At 34.9% G+C, this 19,639-nt stretch overlaps 1 protein-coding gene across 2 annotated transcripts in view; it reads right to left on the reverse strand.

Moving 5' to 3' along the window:
- The window catches only part of LDLRAD3 (low density lipoprotein receptor class A domain containing 3), a 158,831-nt gene that overhangs the window by 69,157 nt on the left and 70,035 nt on the right, over window positions 1–19,639 (reverse strand). For both annotated transcript variants that reach the window (XM_081935180.1, XM_081935179.1), the window contains exons 3-4: window positions 5,649–5,774; window positions 569–703 (exon numbers count right to left, since the gene is read on the reverse strand). In XM_081935180.1, the coding sequence (XP_081791306.1) occupies window positions 569–703; window positions 5,649–5,774 (261 nt within the window). The remainder of the gene's footprint in view (window positions 1–568; window positions 704–5,648; window positions 5,775–19,639) is intronic.

Raw genomic sequence — 19,639 nt, forward strand, 5'->3', positions numbered from 1 at the left:
TATGGGGCAGGATGCGATCCCGCAGGTAATGTGTGTGTGTGTGTGTGTGTGTGTGTGTGTGTGTGTGTATATATATATATATATATATATATATATATATATATATATATATATATATATATATATATATATATATATATATATATATATATTTATATATATATATATATATTTATATATATATATATATATATATATATATATATATATATATATATATATATATATATATATATATATATATATATATATATATATATATATATATATATATATATATATATATATATATAGTTAATGTACATAAATCACAAAATGTTAAAAGTTTATGATCTTGTTGGGCTGCATGTGGCCTGTGGGATGGACACACCCACTTTAGAAATTAAATTTAAAATAATGCAAAGATGTACAAGACTCCCTAGTTTAGAGACTTCTTAATGCTACTTGTATAATACAAAAGACTTCACACAATAAAGGCCAAATCCCTCCCTCCTCCCCACCAATGGCACAATGTTAATTAAGAACACGCACCTCAGTGTGAAAACCATGTTTTTAATTTCATACTTACCATGAGAGTTTCCACAGCTTTCTTCATCGCTGTTGTCCTGGCAGTTATTTTGGTTGTCGCACATAAAGCTTTTATCAATGCACAGGCCATTCCTACAGTGAAATCGGTCAGTAGAACACAGCAAAGGATTTGCTGCTGTGGAAACAAAAGCATATTTTATTCAAACTTGCAATATCGCTTTGATAGACATTATTCCCAAGTGCACTTCATACCATCTGTGCTTTAAATTTTTAGCTGAGAGTCTTTTATTTCCTCTGAACACTGTAGTGAGTCCAGTATCACAGTTTAGAAGCAGATGAATTGTGAGAGGGACAGTTTAATTTGGCTCGTGTATTAGTGAGTCAAAGATAGAAAATGTATAAAGGATTTATAAAGGATTTGGCCAATGAAATATTTTTCTGAAAAGACAGAAAGGTAATTTGACTGAAAGCAACCTCATACGTAACCCTAACTTTAAGCACAGTTTCTAGTGCTATTGTATCAGTGGAACTCTAAGCCAGAAAGAATAATAAACTTAAGAGCATAGCATAAATTCCTTGTTTTGACCTCTGGAAAGTGACACAGAAGTTAAGAAAACACTGAACAAAGTGCATACACATATAAGGATGTGTAAGAGTATAAAAGGAGTAAGATGCTGAAGGTGCAGGTGATATTTGACATTAACAGCACACCTCCTTCTTACTTGCACATGATTCAGACAAAAATTATTTTATAAACCTTGATGTAGAAATGTGTCAGTAAGTTGAATGTGTAAATTATGTACAATGCTAAATCTGTAACCTCTAGAAATGAATGTCTTAAATTGTATTAGATTGTGATTTAGTAAAAGGAAGGGTACTTCTTGTCTCTAAAAACGATTTAAAAATAAATACTATGGTTATAAGACTTCAGAAAGATGAATGCCTCCAAGGAAGAACTGTATGGTGATATGCTTCAAAAATTCAAGGCATGTTTGATAACTATTAAACCAAAGTCTTAGCTAAAACAGGCATATATAAATTGAATTTTAAATATAGAATAATCTCCTACTGAAGAATGGGAAATTATGCACTGATGTCAACTATATGTGGAGAACCACATATTATATTATTCTGTACTAGTTTAGGTCTGCTTTAAAACAGTCTAAAGGCTGAATTTCCACTAGTATTTTCTTTTGTATATAGGCACATATGCATTCATACAACTTTATCCTAGGATGAGAGCATTTCAGCTGTTCAAGGGCTACAAAGATATGTGTATGTGCATACCTTCAAGTCAGCCTTGTCTCCTAGTGATAGCCTCAATAAGTCCTTCACTTTCTTAGCAAGATTTTGGGGGGAAAATTACTTGTCTCCTTTCTAGGTTGAGAAGGTATGATTGGCCCAAAGACAGCCAGTCTCTAGGCTCTCAGTTTCTAGGCTGATATCTTAGCAACTACACCAAACTGCCTTACAGAAAGATATGTACAACAGTGGTAAACAACCACTGTTCTCTTCTACTCACTCTTGATCTCAACAAAGAGCCACTCTCCAAGCTGACAATAGTTATCTGTAGTGGGGATCCTAATTCTACATATGATTGCTTCCATATTGAATATAACCAATATTTTAAATGTTGATCTGCAATGACTCTTTTTGTGACTAAACTATATCACTTGTTTGTCAATATATAGAACTGAAACACTAACAAGCAGCATAGACTGCCTCCTTTAACAGCCTTCAAATTTTCTACAGTTTTAGGATTGTTAAGAGATGCAGCCTGATTCTAAAGCAAGACATCTTGGTCTTATAGAAGCATTCAGAGATTGACTTTGACTCATATAAAAGTATATCACATCTTTTAATATGGAAAGAAATGAGATGGAAAGTTGTTTTCTGTTGTTACCCTCTCTGTCATTATTTGCCTTATTATATGTCAAATGCATCAAATTATTTCAAGTTTCAGGAGAATTGAATTTTCCATCATACAATTATTGTACTTAGGAAACTGACACTTCATGCAGACACCATCAGACAAAAACTCAGTGGTGCTATTCAACCGGCTCTATTTGGTTCAGGTGAAGCGGTAGGGGTGGCGGCGGGAGGCTCTGTCCATCTGCCTGGAAGTCATCACGTCCCATTTTTGATGCTCTGCGCATGCGTGGAAGGTCATGTGCTAACATTTGCGAACCGGTAGCAAAGGTAAGTTGATTTCACCCCTGAAAAATCTGTTTTACTACTCAATTTGTTTTTTGGGAGGCAAAACATCCACTTATAGTAATTTTTATTGTTACCTATATTCTAGTATTGCAAGTACAATAAAACTTCAATGTAGTAGGAAGAGGCCTGAAGATTTGTCAACCCCCCATTTCTTTCCTTTCTCTTCTGGGAACTTCTGTCATGAGCAGTTCCAACTTAGAGGACTTTGAGAAGTCCATTCTGGACTAGCCTGAAGGAGCTCAGAGAATTAAAGCACCTGAGTTTGACTCACCTGGAAGGTTTCAGAAGGAACTGTGCCTATTGTCAGAAGACACCTAGTTTTAAAGCATGCCACATGTAATAAGAACAAATTAATGGTTTTGGCATGTCTCTTTGCATGTCAAGGGCACTCCCAGTTTTGCTTAGTTTCACCAATATGGGATGTATTTAAGATCCACTGATAGTCTGGTTTCCCTCATTGGAGGGAATTGCTCAGCCATTCTAAAATCTTGATATTTGTGTTCCTTGAAACTCTGTCACCTTGAATCTGGGCCAACTGATGACAGAATATTGTGGACCATGGCCTAACTATGATTCCATACTTGACACTCACTTTGCTGTGGAAACTGTTTACAGGTAAGCTTCCAAGTGATTGTCACTGCTGGGCAGGTGGATTACAAATAAAATAATGCAATGAAATGAAATAAAATGGTAGAATGATATATGTAAGGAACTATTATTGAGGATAGCAAAGTGTTTCAAATTCCAGAGGATTTAAACTCAGATTGCTAATTTTGCTGTCAGGACATTTGCTCTGTATTCAAAAGGGCCCTGCTTCAATCCTACTGGAAAGGTTTTAAGCTTGAAATAACTTGCCCTGCTCCTTTTTCTGTTCATTTTACAGAAACATGCACAGTATTGTTAGTCTTCTATAGCTATCAGGTTACACAGATCAAATTTACATCAGATCAAATTTACATCATCCTATTCTTCTGTGTCTCTTATAAACCTAACCCATAAAGTCATCAAGCTTTACTCAGCAGCATACAAAGTTCACCATATACTGATTGTTAGTTAAGCAGGTGTGACAGCGATTATATTGCTGTCTCTAGTTGTCAGTTTTGTACCTGATATTGCTCAACTTAATTTTATTTTTCCTTAGATAGTATATTATCTCACTATATTTTACTCATCTCCTGAATTTTAATTAATAATTAATTTTAGTTAACTTATGGTTTTTCTTAGTTATTAATTTTAAGACAGCTTTATAACTTTTACCTTACCACTTCAATTCAGTAATCACTGTCCTCACAGATTGCAAGCAAATGCACGTCAATGTTGTAATTACTGGTTCCACAACACCTTGGTTTTTAATTAATTGTATTTGTTAACCAATCCAATCGTATGGCATTTGCCAGTGCTTGACAGCATAAAAATAAACCAGATATACAAGTAATAATAATATTGCACCAAAAATATAGATGTATGGAAGAACTTTCATGAACCAAAGCAACTGAAGCTAAAGGTCATTGGAAAAAGGCTTTAGGAATACAAATGAAGGAAAGATGTTTTCTGGCCCTTCAAAAATATATTCTATAATATGGGGGCTGCTATAGTAATATTGCTGATACAAGACAGAACAATGAACATATTGTATTGTATTGTATAGTTCAAAACGGGGATAGTTTGAACTCAGAACACTACCAGAATGGTCAGAACTTCCTTACCATATTTAGAACAACCCTCTTGAAGTTGAAATGACTTATGAAATGTTTCACACATCCACTAAAGATTACTGCAGGTCTTGGTTCCTCTTGTTAACTTACCAAAAAAAGTACTCTCATCTATCAAATGTTCTTTTAAAGAAGCAACTCTGCGCTCTCTTCTAGCAAGAGATTGTATCCCCAAAATATTAAATGTGACTAAATCACAGTCAAACCCTCTGCCATTTATCCCCTTTCAGCTGCAATGCACAATTATTTAGGTCACAGCATTATGAGATCTATTCAACCACCTGTAAAAAAAATAACTTTTATAGCTAGCTGCAGGAAAGAACATAGCGATGAATGTTTTTCTTTTGTAACTTCCTCCTTATCAGAAAATGAGAGAAGGCGATAGCTAAAAAATTCATGATAGCATGCTAACCTCAGCTTAAGAATTCATCGGAACTGGAGAGCTAACAGCTGGAAGCCTTGCTTTCTGTATCAGTTCCCCATTACATAACAGGTGTTTCATGTTTCCATCAGTTTTCCTAATTCTGGTTACCATGTTTATTACATACAGAGCTTCCACAGAAGAGATTTCATACTTTTCTTGGAATTTACCAATAGCAATAGCACTTAGATTTATATACTGCTTCATAGTGCTTTTACAGCCCTCTCTAAGTGGTTTACAGAGTCAGCATATTGCCGCCAACAATCTGGTCTTCATTTTAACCACCTCAGAAGTATGGAAGGCTGAGTCAACCTTGAGCCTGGTGAGATTCGATCTGCCAAACTGCAGTTAGCAGTCAGCTGAAGTAGCCTGCAGTACTCCACTTTAACCACTGTGCCACCTTGGCTCACCAACATTTAGATGCAAATGTTGTGTTAAACGGCTTTCATTTTGCTAGATTCCTCCTAAAGTAGTATAGTAGATGACAAGCTGGACTTGGATAGGGAAGAGGGAGATAAGATTCAAATCTTTTCTTCAAGCTTACTGGGTTCCCAGACCAATTTACCTAACAGGATTATTTCTGTGGGATAAAAATAGGAGAACTCCCCTCCTCCCAACCCTACTGACATCACAAAAGATGGAATGTAAGCAAGACTTCCAATGGATAGTTTTCAATATTTATCAAGTTTTGTGCAATATTTCTTTTAGATACACCCTTCAGGCAATGGTACAAATGATGCAACTTGCTTCTTTAAGTAGTAGATACTTACTACAATTTTCTTCATCACTGCCATCAGGACAATCCTCAAAACCATTGCATCGGAAGCGGCCAATGATACAATGAATTCCACTGGAACATGGGAAGAAGGTGGACCCACATTTAGATCTTGCTTTTGCTGGGGAAGAAGAAATGAAATCTTTATGATTATAAAACAAATCTGTCAAAAATAGTCACAAACCTCTCAGATTTGTCTACTTCACAAAGCATAATAGAAATGTTTTACAACCTGGCCAAGAGTTTGATGTAATCTTTATTTCTGCTGGGTTGACCGGTGATGTAGAGTTCTGAAAACAATTGTCATTGTGGAGTCTTGGTACTCTCTGAACTTGATTGTTTGCTTGCAGACATTTCATTACCCAATTAAATAACATCATCAGTGCAAGTGAGTGTAGGACTTGCTCCCCATTGATATTCAGTAGCCTGGTCTGGTGGTGTTGGTCAAGTAGTTCCTTGATTAGGGTATTGATTTCTGCCTGTTTTTTGTCTAGTGTTTAATTCCTGCTTGTTAGACATGTGTCCTGGTCTTTTTGTTTTCTTCTTAATATTTCTATTGTCTCTTGAAAGGGTGTACATATGGTTTATCTTTATGTACTACTGATGGCTGATTTATTAACCAATTATCAGCTGATAGTTGATCAGATTGTTGGCAACTGAATGCCAAGTTTATAGGAAGTCCCTAGAATTTTTGGATTTAGTTTGATTCGGAATGCTCACAGTGTCTAGTTATCCCACACTCAGTAGCAATGATGATGTTACCTAATTGGGTAATGAAACATCTGCAAGCAAGCAACTGTAAGAATGTTGTATCTTATTATTTAAGACCTTACAAAATTTTCAGTTCATAGAAATTAAGCATTCATGCATTACTAGCGTTAATATATGAACTAGTTATTAGCAGGCCGTACACATTCTGATATCCACACTTGGTACTGCTTTCTAGTAAGTATGGGGAGAAGCCAACCTTTTTGTGAATTACACAGCTAAAAGAAGATCCTCTGGCAATTGTGTAGGAACCTTTGCCAGCTCTATACCTCCAAGAAAAACTGGATCTTTGTAACTGCACGCCCAAGTCAGGAAAAAAAAAACCCTCTGGCCATTCAAATTTCCAATGCCTGCCTTTCTGTCATATGGGAGATTTTGTGTGAGAGAGAGCGGGGTAAGGAGGGAGGGAGAGAATGTTTAATAAATCCCATTTCTATATAGCCATAAACACACTTAATTTTGTTCATTTTGCTTTTGCATGCAAAACAACAATGTTTACAATTCTTCATTGCAACATTCATTTTCTATGATATTTTTAGACTTCTGATTAACAGTAGTAATTCAAAGATACAATTTACACAGACCAATTCACAAATCAGCTGTTCCTTGAACAAGGCACATTAATGAATCACTATAAACAATGTATTTTTCCTGAAAGATGAATTCTCTAAAAAACAATATGCTAAAATTTTATTGCTTGTTATCATTCCATAGTGTTTCAAACACATATATTTCTCTAAACTTCTGAACCAAGATTTATTTTGCAGAGCTTTTAGTTTCTTTGACTGGGTCTTTTTAGCATAAACTCACTATTAGCTATTAATCCACTTAAATTGGATTTAATTTCAAGGTTTTGATAACAATCTTTAAAGCGCTCCATGGCTTAGGACCTAGTTACTTGCGGGATCGTATTCTGCCCCATACATCCCTGCGACCAATCCGCTCGCACAGAGAGGGCCTCCTCCAGGTGCCGTCCACCAGACAGTGTCGAGGGGCGGCGCCTAGGAGTAGAGCCTTCTCTGTGGCGGGCCCAGCCCTGTGGAATGACCTCCCCCCGGATATTAGGAATACCTCTGACCTCCGCTCCTTTCGTGTAAAGCTCAAGACCCACCTTTTTCAAGTTGCTGGCCTGGCTCAACTTTGATCCAACTATATAGCTCCTGACGGGTTTTTTATTTGGGGTATTTTAATTGTATTCAATTTATTTAGGGTTTTTTAAACATTGTGTTTTTACTTGTTTTTATCTATCAGTTCACCTCCTCCTTGTATATGTCGTATATATGTCTTGGTATATGTTTTGTTATATGTATGTCGATATATTTATTTCCTATGTTTTGTTGTACGCCGCCCCGAGTCCTTCGGGAGAGGGTGCGGCTAAGAAATAAATATTTATTATTATTATTATTAATTGAAAAATTGAGATTTCCATTGTAAGTACATAAAGGTTAGAAATATGGGTATGCACAAACTCGAAAAATTAGAATATTGTGCAAAAGTTCATTTATTTCAGTAATGCACTTAAAAGGTGAAACTACTATATATGAGATAAGACTCATTACATGCAAAGCAAGATAGTTCAAACCGTGATTTGTCATAATTGTGATTATTATGGCATACAGCTCATGAAAACCCAAAATCCACCATCTCAGAAAATTAGAATATTACATGCAATCAATAAAACAAGGATTGTACATACAAAACAACTTTTGCATCTCATTTGGAAACCAAGGACGCAGAGTATGGAGGAAGAATGAAGAGGCCAATCAAGCAGAGTAATCCCACGGTCATTGAACCAGGTTTTGGTGCTTTTGGCAAAAGTTGCTCTCATAAGAAAAGAGGACTTTGGACCACTGAACAACAGGACTTTGGACCACTGTGCTTCATAAAGACCAGGGTCAACGCAGCCGTCTACCAGGAGATTTTGGAGCCCTTCATGCTTCCTTCCACATGTGAGCTTTATGGGCATACTGACTTCATTTTCCAGCTGCCCACACTGCCAAAAGCACCAAAACCTGGTTCAATGACTGTGGGATTACTGTGCTTGATTGGCCAGCAAACTCGCCTGACCTGAACCCCATAGAGAATCTATGGGGCATTGCGAAGAGAAAGATGAGAGACATGAGACCGAACAATGCAGAAGAGCTGAAGGCCACTATTGAAGCATCCTGGTCTTCCATAACACCTCAGCAGTGCTACAGGCTGATAGCTTCCATGCCACGCTGTATTGAGGCAGCAATTGCTGCAAAAGGGGCCCAAACCAAGTACTGAGTACATATGCATGCTTATACTTTTCAGAGGTCTGATATTATTCTATGTACCATCCTTGTTTTATTGATTGCATGTAATATTCTAATTTTCTGAGATGGTGGATTTTGGGTTTTCATAAGCTGTATGCCATAATCATCACAATTATGACAAATCATGGCGTGAACTATCTTGCTTTGCATGTAATGAGTCTTATCTCATATATTAGTTTCACATTTTAAGTTGCATTACTGAAATAAATGAACTTTTGCACAATATTCTAATTTTTCAAGTTTCACCTGTATTTAAACTCTCCAAAGCCGTAATCAGAGAGCCAGTTTGCAGTTTTGGCACTGAATATTGCAAAAGATCCAGAGTGTATTACACTGGTAAATGGTTTCCTCATGCCAATGATGCCCAAGGTAATGAATATTTAGGAGTGGCTCCATTTCATACACCAATACCTCCATTCAACCCATCCCTATGGGTTTCTATAAAGTTAATTACAGTGATTTTATAATTTTATGAGCCCTCAGAACTTAACATCCAGTATCAAACCATCACTTTGCAATGCTAAACTCACTCATGGTATTGTAATTTTAAACATGATCATGTCCTCAGATAAGAGGTTTTAGGATAGAATTGTACTGAAGATTTTAAATTCCTTATCTGTCCAAACACTCATCCATTCAAATTTGTATTTATTGGTCACGGCCTTTGCCCAGCACTCTATTCAATGATAATGACACTTTGTATATTTTTATATACAAGGGGATATGGTGACATTATGTACACAAGTGAAGCTGAAATTTTTCTTTAGGGTTGGGGGGGGGAGGCGAAGTATATTTTTTGCTAAATCAAGTTTAGGGTTTCTGTTTTGGCATTCACAATAGTTTTAGCAGAGCCAGGGACAATTTAGTAATCATAAAAGATTACTAAATCACAAAAGTTGTTCTGCTCTGCAAAATAGTACTGAATTGTATATGAACAAGTAGTTCATTATATAAAAGATGTTATGAAGCAGAAACCAGAGCAACTTTTAGATTATGACTTAACAAAATGAAGAAACTAAAATCCAAAACCAAAACAAGTAGTACAATTTCTTTATAGAAAACACTTACTATAGATGCATTAGCTGAGGCTTAGAGCATCAAAAAAAATCAAGTAAGTGCCACTAAATATTAAGGAATGTATCAAAATTTAGGGAAGAGGATCCAAGGACAGCTTTAAAGAGACAGAAAATAAGCTATCAACATGGTACTACTGTGTTTCCCTGGCCTTATTTTCGGAGTGGTCTTTTTATTTTTGAGGTGCAGGAGGCGGTGACCGTGGTCACCTCATGGCTGCTGCTGTGTTGCAATATTTTTGGGGAGGGCTTATTTTTGGGGAAGGGCTTATTTTTGGGGAGGGCTTATTTTTGGGGAAGGGCTTATTTTCAAGTGAGGGCTTATTTTAGCCCATGCACTCAAAAGTCCAATTCGGCTTATTATCCCGGGAGGTCTTATTTTCATGGAAACAGAGTAGCAGTGAAAAATCCTTAAAGAAAACACATTTAAAAGCTTCTTCCAAATGATAAGAAAATAGAATTATGAATAAGAACATGTCTGTTACATTGAGCTTTGCTGCAGTCTTTCTGTGTATGTATTTGTGTTTGTGTATGTGTGTTTCTAGACATTGACTCTTAGTGTAAGCAGGGTTTTAAACAAATCATTGTTCCAAGAGCCGACAAACCTTCCAAGGCTCTATTCATACATTATCCCTCTTCTTAATAGGTTCATTTCTCAACTAAGGAATTCAAACATAAATCTCTCCTAGGAGCTATCCATCCTATTTTCCAGAAACAACCAAAGTACTGTACATATGCAAAGCAAAATTGGGAAGAGAAAGTTTATTTTTATTAGATTATTATAAATCTCAGGAGCAATAAATATATTTGCTTCTTGCTTCAGAAAAAGGGAGCAGGATTTCACACTTCATAGGATTTATACATGAGTAAGTTTGTAAGAAGAAATTAAGGGATAAAGGTGTTGAGATAGGAACCCAAAGTTTTTGCACTAGGAGAAATCTTTGTTAAAAATGGCTGAGTTGAAAATGGCTTAAATCTGGAGCACAGAACATGGACATAACCCTTTAGCCTTTATTTATTTCTGTAGATGGATATTCTATATTCTTATCTTTAATAGGAAAACTAATTTTAAAATGTCATCATGAGTATTCTGTTGAGTCAACCACTTCCTAAATAAGGCATCAGCATTTTCAATGTCAACATGTTCAGCCAATATCTGTAGAAGACTGACAAGGAAATTGTTAGACTGTTCCTATTTTCCAATGGATGGTCTAGTAAAGTAGCAAATAATAAATTAATAAAGTGATTGACTAAAGCAATGTATCAGTATTCCCCATATTCTCTTTATCAGTTGTAGTGTTCTCATTCAACTCAATTCAACTTATTAACATGACATCATCAGATGGTTTAGATTTTTTTTTTAGAGTTCTTGGTAGACCATCAAATTCAATAATGTTCTAAGGCAGCATTCCCCTATATGAACCCCTACAGCCTTGAACTTCAAAATCTGTACCTCAAATACCGTATCTGGAGGTTGGAGAAAAGTTGCTTTGGTAGACATTTTGGATTGGAATCATTATCAGTCACAGCCAACACAGGAAGTCATTGTGGGTTTATAATTGTAAAGATCTTGAAGGCTTAAGGCTGTCTGTATTTGCTTAAGGATTCAGATGCATGACAGCTATACTTATATGACTGTACATTTATGTCTATGCACTAGCAGATTTATAACACAATGGCAGAAACCATTAGGAGAAAGGAACAATAAAAGCATTTCAAGGATGGGTTGCTGCCGGTTTGCTTCACACACGCTTCGCCAGACAGGTGGTGCGCATGTGTACACAGTTACCTGTAAATTGTTCTGCGCATGCGCAGAACATGAAAAAGTGACTGAAAAACAAGCCAGCAATGGTAGCGTAGACCAGGGAACCAGTTCGGGTGCATGGTTACTGGTTCGGCAACCCAGTAACAATTTCCACTACCAGTTCGCCTGAACCGCCGTGAACTGGTAGCAACCCACCTCTGAAGCATTTATAAGAACGTGATACTGTACTATCATTTACTGTCTTAACATATCATATACTAAGGGAATAAAGAGAAAGACTAGTTCAAATACTATTATTATTTAATGCATTTTAATTCTATTTTCTAATAAAAAGCATATTGATTATAAGCAAACTATAAATAATTTAATAAATATTTAAAATAACACACATACAACACAACACACAGGAAAAAAAGGGAGGACAAGAAAAACCAAAGAAAAAAGAAAAATGCATTCTACATAAAAATAGAGAAAGCCTGTAAAAAATTAACAGAAGAGCCATAAATTTTTTTGCTATTTGTTAATCCAGATATCTTGCTCTTCAACCATAGCTTCTCCATGGCTTGGACTCCTTTTTAAAGTAATTCATAAGTAGAAAGCTTCAATTGTCACTTCTTTTTTTACTATCAGCTGTTTCTGGGTGATTATGATTTCTAAGTGAAATATCAGAACAATAATATACACACCCCACATATTTCAACAGTAATTAAAAGACACGAACGTGGCAGCTGAAACTTTTAAAGAATTGCAAATCCTATTTTAACTCCAGATCCATTAGATTGAGGAGAGATGGAGATTATAACTTCTTTGGAATTGCTTGAAACTCTCTTGCATTACATAAAATATTATACCACTTCTGAATTTCAATCATTAAAAGCTACAATTGTTACAATTATTCTAAGGCAGGCATCCCCAGCCTGTGAACCACAGCATATTGGCCACCGGACAGCATGATGCGTGTATGCACAGGCCACTCATTCAAGTGTTGCTGCAAGCATCACAGGCACAAATGGCCAACTTGCATGGGCACTTGCAACTCCATTTGTGCAAGCATTGTGGGTGCTCGCGGCCCACTCGCCCGGGAACTCGCCCCTCTCTCATGAGTGTACGCATGCACCTCCCCCCTCACAAAACTATCCTCTTTCCCCTTCCCCAGGCTGCCAACTCTGTTCTAAGATGCCTTATATAGGAGCATGCTGGAGTTAAAAGAAACAAAAAGGGATTAATCAGGTAGAGGGAAACTATAAAAAATACTTTACTTATTAAATTTATAGAGGTGCACATAATTCCTTACTGCACCTTATATTCATACACATATATGAATATAGATCAATGTTAAGGAAAGCCAGTATTTACTGGCATTTATGGAAAAAAATCATACATTGGATGTTTTCATTATTGTTAGAGTGGTACAAATTGCAGATTAAATCTGTTTATTAAATTGATTTTGGTACTAATCAATACAAAAGCCTATTGAAGTCTGTTCTATAGGGAGAAGGACAGGGACTGAGACAGGAACTGAGGCAAGGCAGGTTGAAGCTAACACAACCTTTATTAACAGTATAACACGGCAAAATGTAAGGCAAACCTCGACCCGGCAAACAGCAACATTTGACAGCTGACAGCCCTTTTATACTAGAGCTGTCAGACCAATAGAATGGCTGCATTCTCCCACTGGCTGGCTGCTCGCATATCAACCAATCAGGGGCTGGCAATGATAGTCAATAGCGTCGTAGCCTCGAAGACTTAACAAAGTCAAATTTCTGATATACTTTTTTTTACAGTTATCCCAATCAGCAGGATCATCTGAATAGAAAGAAAGTATGGTTTATTTTTATACATGGAATCATTTTGCATGCAAGCTCATCTCATATTTGGAGCTTTTGGAATTTTAAAATATAGTTGTAGCCTTTCAAATGGAGGTGCATGTTTGCTAGAATGAGTAACTTAAATCCTAAAGTTGTTTTTTTTTTTAAAAAAAAAAAAGCAACTAACCAATCCGAAACTCATGTTCTCTCACCTGGGTTTTTTATTTAGAATAATGAACAGAATAAACATGGTTTATTTCAAAATACAGTATATCAGTGATATAGTAATCATGATTAATAAATATTTTAAGCTTCTTGTCCTGGTATGCAGAAATTAGTGATTCAGAAAAATATTTTAAAACACAGTTGCTTTCTTTGAATAAGGAAATGGCTTTTGATAGGATGCAGTTTAAAATACTAGGAGATCCCTTGGTAATGTTTTATTAACTTTATGTTTATTAATTGGATTAAATATGGCATTCAAAATTATTGCATTTACATTGAAAATTGGATTATCCAAATCTGCATATTTGAACTTATTTAATTAAACAGAGAAAAGACATATCAATATTATTTTGCACGGTCAAAGTTTAATATTCAATTTTATTTATTTATTTTAAATAGATATTTTGCCATGTTTGTGTTCTTTTTTGTTTTTTAGTGTTTGTTACATTTTCTTTTATTTTGTAGAAATTCACACAAATTAGGAGAGAAAACAGGAAGAAAACAAAGGGCACTTCATCACAGATGAATGTTAGGAAATACAGAGAACAGCATTTGAAATCTTGCTTTCCTTCATGCAGTAGACAATAAAACCATTTTTTAAATTATGAACAAATTATTCAATATACTGATGAAACAACCTTTTCTACTGGTGATTTATTTTATGTGTACTTATGCAAGTTATCTCCTGTTCGGCAACATTTCCTCATAATAAGTTATTTTCATTCTAATATATAAACATTACATCGCTAACTTGGTGTACATTGGAACCTATTATTACATTTCAGTTCAAATAAAAGAAATCTTTATTTTTAAGATTATACTTTACACTTAGTTTTCCAGCAACAAGCTTTTAAAATGTAAGGCTTCTTTCAAGTGCATCTCCTAATGCAATTATTATAATAAGTTTATTTGGAAAAAAAATGTGTTCACCTAAAAATCAAGAGTCTTAAGCTAAAAGAATCCATCATTTTTGTTAAATAGTACACATGTTCTGGGTATTTTATTCTCCAAAATATATTAGTAAATCTATCAGTTTCATAAGACATGTATTAAGAGCAAACATTGAGTGAGAAATCATCACTGGAAGACAATTACTTTGTACTATTAACCATTTCCTCAATCAAATGCCCTCCAGATCATTGGATATCAACTCCCATAATCTCAAAGGTAATATTGGCTGAAATAATGGAAGCTGAATTCAAAATATAGAGAGAGTACCAAATTAGAAAGCCTGCATTAAATGTATTGGAATTACCAGTACATCAAAATGTGGCCTGAGGTTATACCTCCTTAAGTACCAAACAAAACAAGGGTAGGTTCCATTATAAGCATCACTCTTAACTGGAAAGATAACTAATGCCTTGACGGATCACAGCTTAATTAAATTTTATATATTTGGCAACAGCCATTTGCAGAATAATTTTGATATCCAAGTTGCATCAGGGTAGCAGAATATTTCTTATTGTTTTCTCTACATGGCTGTCCAAAAATAATTCCAGCAACCTTACTGAAATTATTTATTGGAACCCAACATTTGCTGTTGATAAATAATTTCTGCCAAATCAGCATAAGGCTCTTGATATATCTTGGTCCTTCAGATACTTATGATCTAGGTACTGTAAAGCATCTTACAATAAGTTGTCCTTTAGACTATATGGAGCCAGGCATACAGTTTTGTTGGCAACAGGATGAAAATGATTTGTTAATGCCTTCTTCTATGATGGTTTTTTTAAAAAAAAAATACTCCCCAGTCTAGCATATAACCTAGTACTTTGGTAGTTTTCCTTTCCAACACAAGTACTGCCATTTACTAAAATTCTGTAAGATCTACTATTTAAATATATTTCATAATATTAAACATCAGGACAATTCCTATGAAAAAGACATCCATTTTTGTTTTGTACATTTATTCAGAGATCAGCAAATAAATAAGAAAACAAGTAAGCCTCTGCAAACATTGGATATGCGTTAATTGGCAGCAAAACAATAATGGTTGCCTAGATTTTTGTAACTCAGATATATGGCATCTTATTCTACTTTAACTTTTCTACAATTTCAATATTATGAATCTGTGACTAGCAAGAATCAATGTTCTAAAATAAGCCACATAAATGAACTGGCAATAGGATAATTAAAATTCAAAACAGAAGTCCTAACAGTTTTTACAGTCAAACAAAAGCACCCTAAAAAGGCCTATGAGTCTGACCAAAGATATATTCTCTGTGGGTCCCATAATTTCTCCCTACACTGTATATATTCATGTATAGGTTTATTCATAAATAAACTGATACTCGTATTTTTAACCAAAATACCATGAATAATGGGCCATCTGCAAATAATCCTATCCTTAAAATTTTAGTTATGTTTTGATTTTCACAATTGGCTTATGTGAAGATGGCACATTTTCCATGCTATTTTGGTTCAAAATATGAAGGGCTACATATATGCAAATGGCCTTATATGTGAATATCCACTGAATATATAGTACATTTAAAAAGATGAGAGAAAAATCTAACATATATGCTTGTTGATAAGCCAGCCCCATTTAGGGAATGTCTTTTGACATTAAAAAACTTCTTGGGTTATCTGTGAGTATATATGGTAAATTAAAATTGGATACACAAAAAAGCACTTTTTGAAGGATTAAATTTTAATACGTTTCTATAACATCTAGTAAAGGGACCTGTAATTGGTAATATGTGACTTGACTTTAAGAAATATATCATCAGGGTTGTGTGGAGCTGAATATAGATTATTTTTCTGCAATAGTGAAGAAGCTAGTCTAGAATTTTCCCTTTCGAATAGAGTAAAAATGATGGAAAGATTTAAACAGCCTTTTGACTCTGCCATTTTTCCCCACACATTCAGTGCTTTCTGAAGCTTCTAGGGGTTAAAAAATGAGCAAAGGGAAAAATATAAATGATTGCATGTCATGTCTGGTTTAGCCCTAAGCTTCACATCTGTTTCTATCTCCTTAACTCTGCTAAAAGCAGATGTCTGTTAACTTCAAACATTCCACCCTAATAGCACAAGTAGTTTAAACAAGAGCTGGGAATTTTTTTTTGAGACAACTGAAAAACCATCCACTATTTGCCATGCTGTTAGCATATCACATTACAGAATTTGGCCTCTTGTCTGTAAAGAAATAATATTGTAAGTGCTGTTATGATCAAATGATCCAGATAGCTGCTCTGTCTCTGCAGAGACACATTAAAGGTTGGAGTTTGAAAATTTTCACCTATTAATTTGATTTTCAAAGATAATATGGATGAACTAAATATGGTAATTTTGGCGTGGAGAGTTTGCCCCTAAATGAGAAACTTTTTATTTTGGGTATAATCATTGAGAAGGAATTATAACTGAATTGATAAAAATTTCATGAGAACAGAAATTCAAGATAATTTCAAGTATGATTCAAGGACTATTCTGATACGTCCTTTTTTATTAAACTGAAAGAACTGTCTCATGACTCAAACAGGGTGTATAGGTATATTCAACATCCCAACACAACACTCCTTTTCACACTACTAATAATCCTAGCTGCTTGCCTCTCTCTCTCTCTCTCTCTCTCTCTCTCTCTCTCTCTCTCTCTCTCGCGCGCACACACACACACACACACACACAGAGTCATATATTTATGTTAGCAGGTTTATGTGGCTTTTAAAATGAGAACTAAAAAATCCCAATGTGAAGTGAATTCCTGTTGCTTATTTCTCACAAATGCCCAAGCTGACTGAAATTCCAAAAGTTACAGTTCCCAACACATCTGGATGAGAATCAGGTTAAGAATGCGTGGCAAAGACACAAAAATGCCTGGATGGCGGGAGGTGTGCATGCATGCCACCTGTGGCATGCGTGCCATAGGTTTGTCATCACGGCTATAGGTTTACCATTTTATCTGGGAAGCAAAAAAACAAAATTTAAAAATGAACTAAATGTATAGGTTGATAGAGTAAAGCCTGAAATTACTTCATTCTGTTAATTATTTGCCTCTTGACAGTGTCATAATATCACATTAGTGTTATTAAACAGGGAATAGGAAAGAAAAATTACTATCTTTAAGTGTTAACATTTTTAGTTTTCATGCTTATATATGTTTTAAAGTTTGCCTGGAGCTCAAAATTCAGTGCAAAAAGACAGTTTTTTTGGGAGAGGGAACCCAGTTCTTTTATGACTTATTATGAATTCATCTATATGTAGCAGAAAACACAATCAGTTTCCAAAGGCTGCAGCATCTAAGAAAATCATTGCAAATTGCATAGTCCAGTGCTTGTCAAGTAACAGTTGGAAACAGTTTTCTTAGCTTTTGTTTTTGCTAAGGAGTCAATCAATTCTATCTTACTGCCACTTATCTAAAAATATGCATGTCAAAGGTATATCTTTATTTTAAATTATTTATAAGATCTTCTAGAACAGTGGTTCTCAACCTGTGGGTCGGGACCCCTTTAGGGTCGAATGACCCTTTCACAGGGGGTCACCACAACATGAGGAACTGTATTAAAGGTTTGCAGCATTGGGAAGGTTGAGAACCACTGTTCTAGAAGCTTATATCACAGACTAATTAAATTCAATTAGTTTGTAAATAATAATTTTCTCGCTAGCAAATCATATACCATCCTCAGAAAAGCATAACAAAAAGAACAAGCATTTTTTAAAGATTCCTGAAATATTTTTCAAATTTTAATTTCAAAATCTCAAAATGAGATGAGATATTCTCAAAATGAGAAAGTTTTGTGAAGAAAATAATTTTGTTGATCAATGATGGTGTATGTTAAATGTTTTCTCTATTAGTATTATTTACAATAATCCATAAAATCTGGAGGAAATTCATGGAACACAGCTAAAAGACTCACTTTTATCTTAAAAAGTAGCTATGGAGTACATACTTTATAATCAACTTCAAAATCAATTTTATATATCACTCTGAAAAGATCAATATTTTGTACTTTATGAACCTGGTTAAGATGTCTGACTGGGACATGCTTTTTAGGAATCTTCAATATATTTCCATCAATTATTTGTTTGTTTACTACCACTATTTTTATAAAGATTTTCTATAAAGTATTAAGTCTAAATATATACCGTAAACCCAACATTCACACAAGATAATAGCACTTGAAATAGTAGTACTAGTGGTGGCTTTACCATATTTATTTTTGTGATTTCTAATCCTGACAATTACACATAAATAGCATAATTCAAGATATTCAGTCTAAGGCAATTAATAAAACCAATGCTGAAAAATCTGTAATCATTTATTAACAATTTTTCATTGATAACTTTGAATTTATCACCTGATAAAATATTCTTTCAGAAACTAAATTAAAAACAAAAATAGGAAATAGTTGTCATCAAAGATGCAGAAGAAATACTGGTCAAAACCAGCTATTCTTGTCTTCAAAATAAATATTCTCTCTAAGATACATTTAATTTCCATATGAAAAAAATTCCACACTATTTTTTTACAAATTTGTTTTTTAAAGAACTGTTCTATAATATGATTTCATTTCAAAAAGCTCCAGTAACATACTACTTTTCTTGTTGCTAGCTTATAATTATTATTAGGGTTCATCGCACAATCAGCCAGATGTTTAAACTGAATTTGGCATTGTTATCTACCCTATCAACTACTTCCCAATTATGAGATAGGCAGGTGTTGTTTAATCTTTTCAAAGGTATCACTGCAGGATGAAAGTTGCAGAAAAAGTTTGAAAACTTGGGCACAACTCACTTAATGACCAATTAACAACAGATTTCAAAAGAAAGTGTGGATTGTCTCTGTTGATTATCCAAAGTCTTGGTTACTGCTTGGAATAAAGATGTGTCTGAGACCTGGCACAGAGGCATGGGCACGGGGTGGGGGTGGGTATGAATAGCCAGCATGGTGTGAGCTTATAGGGATGGAAGAGCATACATGGGTGAGAGAGACTTACCCCAAAACTTGCAACCTTCCCCCATTAAGTTTCCAGGGAAGCAGTGAGGGAAAGTTACAAAGAACAATAATGTGATCAGAGGCACTACAACCAGTTGTGTGAACCAATTGACAAGCA

This window comes from Natrix helvetica (genome assembly GCF_964273705.1).
Source record: "Natrix helvetica genome assembly, chromosome: 1".
NCBI lineage: Eukaryota > Metazoa > Chordata > Lepidosauria > Squamata > Natricidae > Natrix > Natrix helvetica.